The 17,030-nt window shown below is 35.6% G+C and overlaps 1 protein-coding gene across 1 annotated transcript; it reads right to left on the minus strand.

Annotated features, from left to right (window-relative positions):
- Positions 1–4,964: 4,964 nt before the first annotated feature.
- Positions 4,965–16,994, minus strand: alkbh1 (alkB homolog 1, histone H2A dioxygenase). Its single transcript, XM_056476803.1, has 6 exons — positions 16,851–16,994; positions 16,287–16,395; positions 13,234–13,396; positions 12,853–12,943; positions 7,924–8,117; positions 4,965–5,682 (listed from the first exon to the last, which is right to left on the minus strand). The coding sequence occupies exons 1-6, from the start codon at positions 16,986–16,988 to the stop codon at positions 5,274–5,276; spliced, it is 1,104 nt and encodes a 367-aa protein (XP_056332778.1). The 5' UTR covers positions 16,989–16,994; the 3' UTR covers positions 4,965–5,273.
- Between the last annotated feature and the right edge of the window lie 36 nt (positions 16,995–17,030).

A 17,030-nucleotide genomic window follows, 5' to 3' on the forward strand; every position in this document is an offset into this window, starting at 1 on the left:
GGAGGGTGGGTCAGTCGATTGGTCAGTCAGTCAGTCAACAGCAGCCTCACATTTGAGATCTGAAAAAGCGTACACAGCGGCCTCTTGTGGATTTGCGTAGCTCCTGAGATGTATTTTGGCCGTCTCCAGAAACGTATATAGAGGTACATTTTCAGAATGACCTTGGGTTGAACTATTTGGTACAGTGGTGACGGAAATGTCAGCCAATCAGATCGCTTAATGCAAATACCCCAGCTCAGACAGTAGTCGATTGCTAATTTCATTTGCTTACACTGCTATGACGATTGCGTCAGCCCCAACTTCAGACACGCCCTCGGTCAAGCGTTGACACTAAAGCCCTGTGTGAATACAGAGTACTTGAGGTACCTTGCCAAACCATAACATAAGTAACATATAATATAAATATTTTGACCATTCAGTACAATATCAGCATCTACATCAAACTACGTTATTACTAAGTCTTGCAAACATACCCCATCACATTCAAGTGTGCCACACGCCTGCTTTGAGTGACGCTCCCGGCCGTTAGATCGTCCCCTGGGGGCTGGCTGCAGTACAAGTCATAAACCCCACCTCCTCCATGTTAATGAACGAGACTTGAGCCCAAATAAAAAAAATTATTACACTTGCAATAAAATTTCCCCAAAGATGGTTTTGGTCAATAAGGCACTGGTTATCAAGCTGATCTAGGATCAGATGTTCATCTTTGTAAACAGTATGTTTTTAGCCAGTAATTTAATGCTATAAAAAGGGGTGTGTAATTGTGATTGACTGTTGTGATTGCAGCTTCTCTAAGCAGACCGTCTGAGCTTCGGGAGGAAACTGAAGTATCAAAGTTTGATTTCTGTGTTGCTATATTTATATAGTGAGCCTTTGTTACAGTGCAGATACGGGCGGTCAGAAGTTCGGGGGGCAGGGTTGATTTGATGTACAAGCATTTGGTTGGAATCTTAATTCTGCGGCTATGCCTTTGGCTCCATCTGGTAGTCCTTCTGCAACAGTTTGTGCCCATCTTGAGGTGTTTTTCATTCAAAGCGTTTAATGGGAAAAGGCGCTGTGGCGTCATCCATATTTTTTTCCAGTCATTGATCACAATATAACCCACCACAGCCTGTATGCACTGTAAAAAATGCTGGGTTCCACTCAATTTCATCATGTTATACCAACACAAATCGATTAAATTAACCTAATTATTTTTACAAATTTAAGTTGACTGAACATAAAACAATTAAGTTGTCTAAAAAATTCAAGAATTATGTTGACGCAGCTCATTTTAAATAAGTAGTTTCAACAAGCACTCACCATACACCAACTGAGATCGTTTTGCCCAGCCCTGACAGTACCACAAACTGATAAACGCAGCTGAGCAGCTATGTTTTTACAGCATGTAAAAGACCAGAAACGTTAATCCTACAAATCATGCAGACGTGAACTTTTGATAGTGTTTCACGGGAGGCAGACGCAGAGACAGAAGTGTTTTATCGCGTGTTTTCAGTCACAATGGCACTGACAGCCCGGGTCCCTCGGGGAACTTGTCATAGGCAATCTCACACTGGCTTTGACATGTCGTGACACCGCTTGACCAGATTAAAAAGATTATACGCCGTCTCTCTGCTTTTCCTCTGAAGGTCAGGTCTGTTTAGTGTTACAGCCCTGGGTGAGCAAACATGGCAACCGGCCTTAAATCAACAGACCTGCGCCTGGCAAACTGTCACGACTCACAACAGACTGGACTGAATGTCACCGCTGTTCACAGACGGAGAAGCATTGTGTGTGAAGTTGGTCATGACAGGGGGGAAAAAGAAGAACTAAGCGGACTTGATGTGGCGCAGAAGCGATTGCAGATTTCCAACACCTGCTCTGGAGCAAAGACTCATTTACTGGGAAAAGACCATAATAATGCTTTATGCAGTTTTGGAAATTGCCAATGAGTTATCTTGGTATATCTTTAAATGCACAAATATCATAAAATTGATTGGTAACAATTTAATAAGGTTGTTTTTATCATTCCTTCACTGACTCCCAGTCCAGTTTACGATTCAGTACAAGTTATTGTAATTTGCTTATAAAGGTTTGAATGGTCTGGCACCTACTGGTGAGGTTCTTTCTTGGCATACTTCATCTAGGCCTCTTCGGTTGGCACAACAGTTCCAGCTAGTTGTTCCCAAGTCTCAATAAAAAAAATCAAAAGGAGACAGGGCTTTTTCTGTTGCTACCCCTCGTCTGTGGAATGGTTTGCCTTTTAAATATCATCTGTTAAATATCAAGTTGTTCACAGTTAACTTAAAACATTAACTTGATAGTATGTTTTGTCCCCCTACTATGAATGGCTACCAGTTTCCAGCATTCAATCCAGCAGTCAATTTTAATTTTATGGTAACAACCCCCCAAAGGTCACAAAATGCTTTAAAGGGCGCCTATGGTGAAAAAATCTACTTATTAAGTTGTTTGGACAGACATATGTGTAGGTATAGTGTCATATTGGGGTGATATAAACACAGCCAGTTCTTTTTTTTATTTAACAACATAAAAACGGTGGACCAATTGAAGCAGTTTTCAGATCGACCGCAACTTGATGTAGGAGTGCGGTCCCCCACCCACCAAATTGAATGACAGCTGCGTATTAACATGTCCGGTAGTCACGTGTATAATCATAACAACAAGACAGGACGTGCGCAAAGTAATCGGGAATAAAAGGTCTGTTCAGTTTGCTAGGATCATCAATCATCATCAAATGTGATTGAAGAGAAGAGTTAGTTTTACAAGTTTAAAATGTTTTAAAACAGTGCACGTGTGTAATGAATTACAGCCATTTACTTCAGATTCACTTCATCAGCACAGCCGCGTGTCAGAACAATTATAAAAGTAGACGCTTCAATCCCGGTTTGTGGACATTAAATCAGGTTTATTTTGTACATTAACATAACAGATATTCATACAGCAGTGGATATTAACCTGTATCCTGTCACATTTGTGTGCAAAAGTGCAAAGCTAAATGCGCTGTATATCCGTCTGTGTGTGTGTGTGAACTTTGTAACGACATTGTGTGTGACTCATCATTGCAACTCAACAAATGCATCAAATACTCATTGGTAAAGTTCTTACTGTAGTATTTCTCACAAACGCTTTGTGAGATATTCTTTATGTCTGTCTGTTGTCTGACGCAGCCAAGGGAGGAGATTAAGTCATGCTGAAAGGCACTTTCAAACGGTGGGCAGGGAGGACTAGCCTTAAAGGCGCAGTACAGCAAAACCGCTACCTGATGCTAAAAGAAATAGAAACTTATAAAAGGTATAATAAAAAATCTAATGGGTGTTTAGAGCTGAAACTTTACAGACACATTCTGGAGACACAAAAGACTTATATTAAGGTGCCCTTTAAGTTCAGTATTTGTTTTCCTTTTTTTTTGCAATGGCAAATCCTTGAAATGAATACATGAACATATCAAACAGTCAGTAACATTAGTCTTGTTTGCTGATGTCTGTTCAAACTACTTATTTAAAATGAGCTGAATGAGCTCAACACAATACTTGATTTTTTAGGGGGGTCATCCTAATCGTTTTATGCTCATCCACTTAAATTTTTAAAAAAGTAATAGGTTATCTTAATGTTGTCTGAACACAAATCGATTGTGTGGAACCCAGCATTTTTCTAGTGTTCTACAATACCATGGTGTAATAAAGATTTCTGGCAAAAATAAAACATAATCTGTAAAGAGATCAGCACAATGCTTTTATTGGTCGTAGGGCCAGACAGAATCTGCGCACATTTTCTGCCATTTCTGCGCAGAATTTAGTCAAAAATCTGCAGATTTATGCTGTATGAACAGGAAAACTAGTTTGCTTCTCATTACTGTATAATAATAGGCACTATATTTACTCTTACAGTTCCACGTAAGTTTGTCTACCCACGGTGCTGGGACTTGGATAAAGTGGTAAGATGATGTGCTTCGGAATCAATGGAAGATGGAGGATTAATCTTTCAGTGAAATGCTCTGACATTTTAACTTCTTGTTTTCCACTTTCAGTTAGTTATGAGTATCATAACTAAAACCTTAATATATGAACTAAATTGTATTGATTGACCCACGCGCCCACTTCCCTAAACCCAACCAACAATTTTCAAAAGCAATCTAGAAAAGAAAAGCCCTCATCTGATTTTACCACATTTTCAGATTTTACCACATTCTCACCCTGTTATTTACTTGTTTATTTTATTTTTTGGATTTTTTGTCTTCCCTGCTTTTTGGAACCCTTCTTCACCAGACTCGATCCTTGTTGTTGTGGTCAACTCCTCTCTGTGTCTCCGCCGACATACATGGCAAGCTAACGGGACAACTAGTTACAGCAGGAAAGCCATCCATACGGAGGTAAGCATAATTCTACATAATTCGCAATCTCCAGAAACGTATATAGTGCTACGTTTTCAGAATGAGCCTATGTTGATATAGTTTGTTTACAACAGAAGACAATGATGAACAGGAAAACTAGTTGGCTTCTCATTACTGTATAATATTAGGCACTATATTTACTCTTACAGTTCCACGTAAGTTTGTCTACCCGGGGTGCTGGGACTTGGATAAAGTGGTAAGATGATGTGCTTCGGAATCAATGGAAGATGGACGAATCTTTCAGTGAAATGCTCTGACATTTTAACTTCTTGTTTTCCACTTTCAGTTAGTTATGAGTATCATAACTAAAACCTTAATATATGAACTAAAAAAGTAATAACTTTTTAACTTGTATTTAATGTTTACAATGCAAATACCAATTAGATCCACTTATTTGGTAAACAAAGCAAGTCTCTCATATAATATCTCTACTAAAAGACAGAAAATATTACTTTACAAACTGTATTGTACATAAATTATATTAACATTGTCATATTAGTCAATAATATTGCTGAAATTTAAAAAAACTGAAATATAAATTTATACATTTAAACAAGTAAATAAACAATCAATGATGGGCTAAAAATCCGCGGAATTCTGTGCACACAGATTTCATGTGGGCCAACTTATGACCAATGTTTAATACTAATAAAAATAGTTTTTTTGTCACTATTTTCCATTTGTTGCATTCTTATAATAATATATCACATAGCTGTTTAAAGATCAATACATAAATATATTAAACATTCAGTAATATACCCTAATAGAGTCATTTACTGTGAATAAATTACAATAATGTTTTTATTCACAATCTTATGTACAATGTTTAAAACGAGGTGCATTTTACATAAATTAAATATGTATCCAGTCCAAAACAGACATGCTAGGTGTCGCGCTCATATCCAGATTCGCTTTTCCTCTTCTTATTCAGTTGAGATTCTTCTTCTGACATTTGTGATGTCTGTGTTGCCGGAAAGCTCTGACCAGAAGCAAGTACCTGTCGAACAGTTACATTTACCCGGGACGTCTGCAAGTACCAGGAGCAGATTTCCCAATCTTCTTGAGAAACACTTTGGATGATGTCCTCGCTCTGTATTTCTGTCTCTAGTCTCTGGCACAGGCCGGGTGGAAGGAGGTTTCCAGTGTGCGATGGGACGATGCAGGGCACTGCATGGTATCGTAGGCGACTGGGTCCTGACATCACCATTATGTCACCGCTGTGCATGAATAAAGCTGTGGGACGCTCTTCTCTTTTAGTCCCACCCAACAGGAAAACTGCAGTCTGACCAAAACTAGCATCAAAAGGACAAACGTGGTTACGAATGCATTTCTAATGCTTCTTGGATTAAACCTTCCATCAACAAATGCTACATTTATGTTATGCCAGAATGATCAATGAAAATATATAAATGTCAGTTATTATGACCACAATTTTTAATGGGATCTGTACCAACAGTTCACATAATAATAATAATAATAATAATAATTCTGGACTCTCAAAGCGCTTTACACATTGGGGGAATCTCCTCATCTACCACCAGTGTGCAGCATCCACCTGGATGACTGATGGCAGCCATATTGCACCAAACCACACACCACACACCAGCTGATTGGTGGAGAAGAGATAGTGGGATAAAGCCAATTATGATATGGGGATGGTTAGAAGGCCATGATGGACAGAGGCCGGTGGACAAATTTGGCCAGGATGCCAAGGTTAAAACCCTACTCTTTTTCGAAGAACACCCTGGGATTTAACAACCACAGAGAGTCGGGACCTCGGTTTAATGTCTCATCCAAAAGACGGTGCTCACTGAACATTATAGAGTCCCCATCAATATACTGGGGCATTAGGACACAGGTTGAGCGCCCCCTATTGGTCTCACTGACACCACTTCTGGCAGCAACCTAGCTTTCCCATTTGGTTTCCCATCCTAATCCTACCCAAAACCTAAACCCAACTTCTACCTTATTAACTATAAATAATAAACTACTAATTAGCTGCTTAAGCTAGTAGTGTTAGTTTAAAAGTGTGGGTTTAGGGATGAAAAAGACCATATTTTATAACTACTATTACTAATGAACATTTAGTATCTTAATGATATGTAGGTAAATGCCAGTAGTTAATAACATGAATTGTGACCTAAACTAAAGTGTTAACACTTTATTAGTATATAGTTTAAGTTAAAAAAAATTACGGTTGTCATGCTTTTTAATTACTTAAAAATGAAATCATTTCAGGTATAGTATAAGTTTAATTGACTGAAAGTACAATTTGATTTATACCTGTGAAAAGTTAAACATGACTGAACATCATTTCCTATCATTCTGTGCTGATGCACAAATATTAGAGAGAAATTTAAAACATTTTATAAATATCACTTTTCAATTAAAAAAAATAAATAAAAATTGACATCATCAGCAATAAATAATAGATAAGATAAAAATCTTTTAAGGTTTACTTTTGATAAAAATTCTAGCAATTTTTGAAGGATTCACGTTTAAAAATATTTATTTAAAGTCTCTCCAGATAAAAATCGTTGTCTGAAAACATTAAAATAGGGCATTTCAAAGCAAATGTTTAACATTTTGGTTTCTGTTGCAATATTGACATTTTGGGGGAAAAACTTCATCTTTGAGTAAATTTAAAGGAGGGAGTTTTGAGTGTCCAATACGGCATCTTGTGTAAACAACCCCATCTCATGTCTTGAGTTTAAAAAATTGTTCAATCTTCTTCCTATAACAGGCAGGATTTAAAAAAAGTATCTTTTTTGAGCACTGATCCCATTCTGCTGGCCATTTGTTTACAGTATAAACTTTTATTAGTGACTAAGTCTGAAGGTGGGATTTTGCATTAATTTATTCTTCCTGTTAAAACAGTTTTGTCCACAGAAATATTAAAATATATACAGAATACTATATAGAGAATACTATATACAGAATACTAACATTCAAGTTTGTGATGATGCACAATCAGCTTACCAGTGCTGCTTTTATTTAATCAGAAACACAGATCAAACTATAAAATTGTAAAATATTATTTAAAATTTAATATTATTAATTATTTAATTGTAAAATAATAATTCATTTGTGCTTAATTTGCAGCATCCATTATTTCAGTGGTTACATGAAATTTCAGAAAACAGTTTCTGAACTAATTCAACCATTCCTGAGTAGATGAACAGTTGTACAGCTTATGATCTTTGTGCAAATCCAATACTTTATTCAGGATTTTCAATGAATAAAGCATTTATGAAAACAAATATTTTTTTTTATATTAGAAATGTATTTACTGTCACTTTTATATAATTTCATACATCCATGCTGACTAAAAGAATCAGTTTAGTATAGAAATGTGCTTCGATTTCTCCAAAAAAAAAAAAGAACAAAGCTTCCTGTATTTTAAACACAACATTACAAATACACCCATGTCAATTAAAAGAAGACTGACTCCCACAATCATAAGTAAAAAAACATACGAGAAGTTCTGCTTAATCAGTAAATGGAGCTAAAATTGTAATAATGAAATTCCTTACCTGTAAGACAACAAAGGTCGTGTATGATCGAGCTCTGATTCGTCAACATGGATTCCAAGCGATGAATCAGATCGGTAATAGTTGAGAATACCAGCTTCAGCATCAAATCCTGAAAAGCCACAGGCTGCAGCCACTTTATGAGAAAGCGAATGAAGTTCCTTTGGGAAAGGAGTGTAGTGTTCTGGGGAGTAAGTCTGAGGAATGAAAGCAAGCCAGAACAATACGGCGTTACATGCCTCATTATAGTACAATGCAATAAAAATGCCTCTCACTGTAGGAGGTAAGCAGGTAGTTAGCAGATGATTTTATCCAGAGATTTAATGGACAAGTAAGATAAATGCCTTGCTTAAGGGCACAAATTCCAGCCTAGGTCATTAACCCGAACAGTACTCCACATGAACCTAATGTAAGCTTATTTTAACTATGGAATCAAAGTAAATAAATAAACAAGTAATTCAGAAAATTCTTAAAAAGTTAAAATAATAAATAATTATTCAGATTTTTTAAGGGTCCATGATAATGTCATGAATGTTCATTACAATGATTTATTCTATTATTGAATATGGTCACATCTAAAACCCATATGGGCAAGAAGTCCGTCAGATAAGTCAGAAGCCAGAGATAAATAAGGAAAATATGACCTTTTATTTACGCTGTGGTACGGAAAAAAGATGCAAGATGCAAATTCAAAATGCCAAGCAAAACATATTGAAAATTACAATTATTTTAATATATAATTTTATACATTTCTTATATACAAGTTCAGAATTTTGAGATGTTCCTTATTTTCTAAACCTTAGATTTTAAAATGTAAAAAAATAATGCAACTTTTGATCTCAGAATTCAACTTTGTATATTATTATTATTATTATATATACAGTTGAAGTCAGTTGAATCATAAGCCCTCTAATAACAAACCAACTATTATTACTAACATTTTTACCTAAAGAAATTTTAAAACAAAAAAATACAAATTATTTTAACTGATAAAAGAGCTATAGCAACATTCTTTGTCTCACTTGCATGTTCAATCTCTCCAAGAAAAACAACGGCACAATAAACTCCCAAGCAAAATGCTTATTTCTGCTGAAAAGAAAATATATATTATAGGTAGCTAATTATATGGACATTAAAATCTTGTTTTAAATGATTAAAACTGCTTTCATTCTACACAAAATAAAACAAATGATACTTTCTCCAGAATAAAAAAAATATATAGAAAATATTGTGAAAATTTCCTTAATCTGTAATATCACTTAAAATAAATATTGCACAAGAGGGCCAATAATGTGTGTGTGTGCGCGTGTGTGTGTGTGTGTATATGTATGTATGTATGTATGTATATATGTATATATGTATATATGTATATATGTATATATGTGTATATGTGTATATATATATATATATATATATATATATATATATATATATATATTTTTTTTTTTTTGTATGTGTTTATGTATGTATTTATATATATTTTGTTTGTGTATGTATGTATTTATTTATTTATTTATTTATTAGGGAATTGATAAGATCTCAGGCCACAAGATCTGGTGAGACTAAATTGCGATGAGATTTCTCGTCTAGGTGAAAAGTTGCCTCGTGAGTTGTGATGTTATGATGGAGCGTGAGGGTGAATTTAGCACTAAAGATTGGAGGCAGGATTGGATTAGAATCGCACATCAAGTGCTTTGCAAACACCTGACGTCACTCGTTTGGGGCGGGTGAGTGTGACGTAACCAATTTTTTCTTCACCAGAGTTCGAGGGTTGCCGTGTCCAAAAGCAAAGGCTGCTACAACTGCAGCCACACGCATTAACCAAGGCTCATAACATACGATGGCACAGCACTTTAGATATGCTTAAAGTCAAAATAGTCATAAACACAAATCGAATTACGACACGTGGAGTATTCCTATTTCAGTCACATTACTGAAGTACAGTACAGACATGTAAACATCTAAATCAAACTACTACTGTCGTGTTGAACTTTTAGCTGCATTTTGTGACAAGATAAGCTGTTTGACACTTCTCTGCACTCGTCAAGTCAGTAAGAACCACAGACACACATCTCCTCCGAAAGTGCGCACACACGCACGCACACACACACACACACACACACACACACACACACACACACACACACACACACACACACACACACACACACACACACACACACACACACACACACACACACACACACACACACACACACACACACACACACACACACACACACACACGTTCGCGCGCGCACACACACACAGACAGTGAACTCCTGGAGACACATACACCTGTCGTCATTATCATCATGACCGGACACACGTTTATGGTGTCCGGAAAAAAAAAATGGAAGCTGTTGCTGAATGAAAGTGAAACTGATGAAAAAAAAAATAAAAAATCATGTCGTTTTTAATTTAAGTTCAATTTGTGGGAAGGAGAACGATTCTCATATGAAATTGTACAGAAAAGAAGCCAGTCAGTAGAGTTTCTAGCTAATTAGCACATCCTTTATGGCACAATTCAATAAATAAATGTAAATTAACATTAATTACAAGTTGATTTAAAAGCACCTGAATTGTTTTACATTTTGTGATTTTTCTTCAGCTGAATAAAAATCTATTTTCCATTCATATATTAGCAAATATTTTGCAGTGTTTGAACGTCCTTTACTGCATAGAATTCATTAAAATGGAAGTAAAATAACATTCATTACAAGTTAATTTTAAAAAAGCACCCAAATAGTTTTGCAATTTGTAATTTTTTTCAGTTGAATAAAATATTTTCCATTCATGCATTTCATCATTGAAGATTTTTTAAAAATACTAAATAATACATATATACATTTATTTTGTGGTGAAAACAAGCTTCAATCCTGATTCCTTTGACCATGAAATGTAAAAACCAGAGACGTTTTTTCATTGTAGCTACAAATGCTTTGGCATAACTGATAAAAGAGCTTTTGCAGCATTCTTTCTGCTCTGTGGCTTTCGCAGTGGCTCATTGTCAGCGGTTCTGCATGAAAGTGTAATCAATGAACAATCATATGATCACAGCCTCTCCAAAGGGCTGAATTAGCGGCTTACGCTTCTGATCCGAGCGCACCGAACGCCTCAGCCTTCAGTTCTACTTAAAGGAGGAGGACAGAATCTCTGCTTAAAATTCAACTGATTGCCGTCAGACGTTTGCCGTGTCAAGCTAACATCAGAGCTAATGAATCCGGTGTGCACCTCCTGACTGATTTAATAGGACAGAAGACTAAACACTTTTATGTAATTAGCATATAAACGAGACAGGCAGACATCAGGCCTGTACAATTACAGATGAAATGTCCTGAAAGGAGCAAATAATGCTAATAAGATTGTGGACAAGGTTTCCTTCCTCTCTCTCTTGCACGTTCTGTCTCTCCAGGACAATGGCACAATAAGTTTCTCAGCAATATGCTTATTTCTGCTGGAAAGAAAATTTATATATTATATTTTATACAACAGTTCTGTCTGGTTCTTGAATCTGATTGGCTGATAGCCATGCGATATTATGCCAGTAACAGCACTCGTACCGCCTCTTCACCCTTAACCCTTGTGATTATATCGCCCACATACAGCAACAAGCAGAGGACACTCTACAGTTTGACGAATATTGCTGCTGTAAAAAGTACAAAATAATGTACTTTTGAGGCTTTTTTAGTCGAGACTATAGTTGTTGAGATTGCAACTATGGTGTTTATTTATAAGGATAGTGTCTAGTTTTATAATTTCGGGAGACACTGCGTCAGCGGCCATCAGCCTGTCATTGAGCAGACCAAAGACGGTTGGCGTTGTTCATAACGAAAGAGGAGGAAACCCCTTATAGGAGGAAAAATAGGGTAATTTTAAACTAAAGCTGATCAAATCAGTATAAAACAGGTAAGTGATTTTCTGAGCAAAATCACCTGTTTTGTCATCACTTTAGACATTACGCTAGAGAATCATTCAAATACTCGTAGCAGTGTGATGTGGCTGTATATCGGCTGTACCAACGCACGCCTCCCACCAGTGCCAATATACAGCCATATCGTACTGCTACTCGTGTGATATTGCTCATATATTATATTATATTATATTATGGAAAGTAAAAAAGTATATAAAAAAAACTAATAATATTATTTATTGTATTTATTTATTTACTGTTATTATTATTATTATTATTATTATTATTATTCAGGCAAATCGTAAAGAAAATGTTTTGGTTAAAAAAGGAAAGTATATTCTAAATTGTATTACTGAATTTTATTACTATTTACATACGTTTTTTCAATTTTAATGAAGTTAACATTAATTACTTCATTAGAAATGAGAAAAATAAATAATTATTTTTCTTTGATTGCAAAGTTGCATTTTCAGAAACAATTATACAATCTTTAGTGTTACATATTCTTTTAAAAATATTTCTAATATGCTGATTTTGTGCTTAAGAAACATGTATTTTTATTATCATTGTTGAAAACAGCTGTGCTGCTTAATAATTTGTAAAAAGAAATATTTATGAAGTTCAAAAGATTTCAAAGACATTTTTGAAACAAAACACTTATTTGACATTATATAGAATTTTACTTTAATTCTCAATTTAATGTGTCCTAAATAAATAAAGGTACTGATTACACCATTTCTTTCCTTCTTTTAAAAAAATAATAAATAACAAAATAAATAACAATAAAATGAGACTGTCAATAAATAAAGACCCCAAATCATTGAATGATAGTGTATTCATAAAAAAACTAAACAAATTAATTAAATAAAATAAAACTAAACAATTTTTTAAAAAATTGTATTAAAATACAAATAAATCCTTTGTATTAAAAAATAAACCCAATTGTTGTACACATTGATAAATTTGCATTAAAATTGTGCAAGACATCAGCTAAAGCATTTTAACCGTAACTGTAATACCTTAGAATTCCAATCATAGTGGTAACCAAGAGTGACCCATCGCAGTTTTTCCAGCAGCGTTTTTGGCTCTCTTTTCCTACTGCCTTTCCTCCTGCAATGATACACAGAGCCATTTAGATAAGGTAGAGTTTGAGATAGATCAGACTCCAATAGCACAAACCATTCACACATTTCCTGATAAAGGACTCTAATGAACTGCATTTCCTCAAAGCCATCTAATTCAAAGCAGGAAAATGTAGGAATAAACCGAGAAACATCAGAAGGTGAAATAACCAATTACAGAACCTTCAACCTACACAACACATTCAATTGTTTCATACTTGACAATAATACCAAAATAATATTCCACAAAATTAACAATGCATGATACCAATTACTTACTGAATAGCATCTACGCTTCTTTCCCAGATGTTATCGGTCTCCATAGAGGACATATGCATATCCAGGTTACACACGTTGGGTTTCTGTGGATAGCTCTTCAGACACTGCTTTACCCAGAACTGCTGAGAGCCCGGTAAAAACGGGTTGGATATAAAGATAAAACCTGCATTCCAACAATGACAATAATCAATGTAATCCCATCCAAACAAAACAGGAATACATGGAAGATTTATATGACAACATGTAAAGAAGCAATATACCACGTTCTTCGTGATTTATACTACATATTTATACTTTAGTGCCAGCAATATTAAATATCCATCACTGGAGAAACAATTACGCAATAGAGAACATATTGACATTTTCTGATTTTTAATAATACAGCAGTTGCGGCGCGGTGGCGCAGTGGGTACCGCTTTCACCTCACAGCAAGAAGGTCGCTGGTTTGAGCCTCGGCTGGGTCAGTTAGCATTTCTGTGTGGAGTTTGCATGTTCTCCCCGTGTTCATGTGGGTTTCCTCCGGGTGCTCCGGTTTCCCCCACAGTCCAAAGACATGCGCTATAGGTTAATTGGGTAGGCTAAATTGTCCATAGTGTATGTGTGCGAACGACAGTGTGTTGTGTTTCCCAGTGATGGGTTGCAGCTAGAAGGGCATCTGCTAAGTAAAACATATGCTGGATAAGTTGGTGGTTCATTCCGCGGTGGCGAACCCTGATTAATAAAAGGGACTAAGCCGAAAAGAAAATGAATGAATGAATTAATAATACAATAAATAATAATGATAAGCATTTATTCATTCATTTTTCTTCGGCTTACTCTCTATTTTAGAGGTCACCGACCACAGCGGAATGAACCGCCAACTATTCCAGCATATGTTTTACACAGTGAATGCCCTTCCAGCCGCAACCCATTACTGGAAAACGCCTATACACACTCATTCACACCCACACTCATATACTATGGCCAATTTAGTTTAATGAATTCACCTAGAGAAATGCCAACTGGCCCAGCCAGAACTCAAATCATCAACCTTCTTGCTGTGAGGCGGCAGTGCTAACCCCTGAGCCACCATGCCAATAAACATTTATGATATTGTTATTGTTGCCACTTACACGAAGCAATCTATTCAAGCTTTTTAAGAATATTCAGATTGTCACATCACAGCACTGAAATCTTGTAGAGTAAACAGATCATGTTTTGTGAAATAATAAACATTTTTATTTGGTAATTTGTTCTACACAGTGTTTGAAGTCTATAAATTTGAAGTCCTCCCACTCTCCCTCGTGAAGCAAATACGGAAGTAACTGAAACTGCAATTCATGGAAATTCCTCAGTCCTGGCTCCATAATAGAGCAAATTTCTATTGACCCCACAGTCAAAATGGCCAACTTTACAACAGAAAAAAAGTGTTTACAGCCTGCACTGTAAAAAATAAAAATCACCATTTGTTCAACACACTGTACTTTTTCTATCATACATACTAAGAATTGCGATTAACTAATGATCTACATAAAAATATATGCCATGTCAACAATATTCGTTAAAATGTTACGTCTAACTGTTTAACTGAGTTTTCTGGACAAACATTTTTGTGTTGAATAGGAACATTGATATTTAAATAATTTGCTTATGCGTGACGTGACAATCTAAAGCGAAGCTTGTTTATCTGTTGCTTGTAAGAGGGGTGACACAGTGGCGCAGTTGGTAGCACAGTCGCCTCACAGCAAGAAGGTCACTGGTTTGAGACCCGGCTGGGTCAGTTGCCATCCCCGTGTTCACGTGGGTTTCCTCCGGGTGCTCCGGTTTACCCCACAGTCCAAAGACATGCGGTACAGGTGTCTGAATGCGAATGGGTGTTTCCCAGTACTGAGTTGCAGCTGGAAGGGCATCCGCTGTGTAAAACATATGCTGAATAAGTTGGCGGTTCATTCTGCTTTCAACCCCTGATGAATAAAGGGACTTAGCCAAAGGAGAATGAATGAAGTAATAAGTTTGTGTTAGTCATTTTTAAGTAAAATGATTAAAAACAGGATGATGTGCTAACTAGTTCCAATTACTTTTGCAAATTTGAAAAAAATCATCCACTGAACAGAAAAAAATGAATTGACTCAATAGCAGTGACTGTTGCTTCAGTTGATGTGACAAGAATATGTTTGTTAGTACAATACAATAGTCAACATTGCATGAACAAACAAAATTATGTTAGCTGAACAAATTATTGTTCCTGAGAACAACTAAAAAAAACAGTTGTTGAGACAACTCAAAGTTCTTACTGCATCAAGCTGCCATGTTTTTTTTAATGTTTTCTCAACAATTTATTTTTACAGTGTGGTACAAAGAAAGACTTTGGTTCATAAAGCTAATATAACCCTTCATGACAACTGTGGGGTGGGTGAAATTTTTTTTATAACTCATCCGTTTCGTTTATATTAAGTTACATTAAGTTTGCATGATTAAGGGCGGGGCCACTTGAGTGACAGCTAGGTCTTGCTGGCCGCCGTCACTTCATCTCAGCTGATGCCAGCTGATTAGCCGCTGAGCTCAGCAAATTTATCATATTTTTGTTTTGTGTTATGTGGCTTTACACAGTCTTTTTGGAATTATTTCTTACAATTATCAGATAATACGGCATGCTGTGTGCACTTAATTGTGCTCACAAACCACTCACGTAGCCTAAAACTAAATAGTTCCAACTCTTATATTGGATCATGGAGAGAACAACTAATAAAATTCTGTTGTATTTGTTAAACCTAAAACTAACATGATAACTAGCAAAAACACCATTATCATTATTATATCAATAACTAAATGGTTATATTGCATGCCATTTTGTAAAGTTTAACTGTTGCACTTTTGCAATTAAATAGTTTGAAACACTTGTTTACTTTGAACATTTAACATTTTGAACATAGCTTGATAATAGTGAACATAATAAAAGCAAATACGAAACACTATATCAAGTCTTGATATTATCAGGTATTACAAAAAAATATTAGATTTATCATATCTGTTACCTTTTTAAGAGTATGCAGTATGTAATCTATTCATCATACCTGGATACCCATGCAGACCAAAAGCTCTCCAGTCTTTAATCGGTTGAAGACCAGCTTTAGAAACATCATCCTCACTTAATGAAGTGGAGTTCAGTACACAAGGAAAAACCTAGTAAAACAGAAAATACTGATGACCAGAAGCACAAAAGTGACACAAAGGCACAACAATATTATGACAAAATTGTGCAGTAAATAATCATATAAAATTATACTTCAAGGCAAAATTAATTAATAAAGTTCATAGGCATTTTTTAAATGAACCTAATCATAAAAACGTGTTAACGATAACACCATGCACAGTTAAACTACTCCTAAACATTATTTCTCATTTTCATGCCATATCATATTCCTTACGTCTGAATGATATTTGTCAGGAATAAACATCGTTAAACATATGTAACATCGAATAAACATAGGCAAATTAGGTAAAACATGCAGAATACACAATCATCTATTAACTGAATAATAATAATAACGTTAAGTGTATTTTATTTTATTTTAGCATTACAGTTTGGTAAAAATGCTAATAAATACGCAAACATTCCTCGCGTCTGAATGGCTCACCTTGTCATTACAAGGTTTGGAGAAGTTAATAACCTCACTGAAGTCGGGAGGAGGGTTTCTCCTCCTATAAAACTTGAACAATTTTCGAAAAGCATCTTCTCCATGCTCCACTATGGAGGCTGCCATCTTTGCCGTCATCTTTGACCTTTCTTCTTCTGACGTCAACGCCACATCGCTTTG

The sequence above is a fragment of the Danio aesculapii genome, chromosome 17 (assembly GCF_903798145.1).
Source record: "Danio aesculapii chromosome 17, fDanAes4.1, whole genome shotgun sequence".
Classification (NCBI taxonomy): domain Eukaryota; kingdom Metazoa; phylum Chordata; class Actinopteri; order Cypriniformes; family Danionidae; genus Danio; species Danio aesculapii.

Coding starts and splice junctions, on each gene's coding strand:
- alkbh1 (XM_056476803.1), bottom strand. CDS start 16,988: ATGACGGCAAAGATGGCAGCCTCCATAGTGGAGCATGGAGAAGATGCT. Junction 13,397..16,286: donor TGGTCTGCATGGGTATCCAG/GTATGATGAATA, acceptor GTTGGAATGCAG/GTTTTATCTTTATATCCAAC. Junction 12,944..13,233: donor AGAAGCGTAGATGCTATTCA/GTAAGTAATTGG, acceptor GTATCATTGCAG/GAGGAAAGGCAGTAGGAAAA.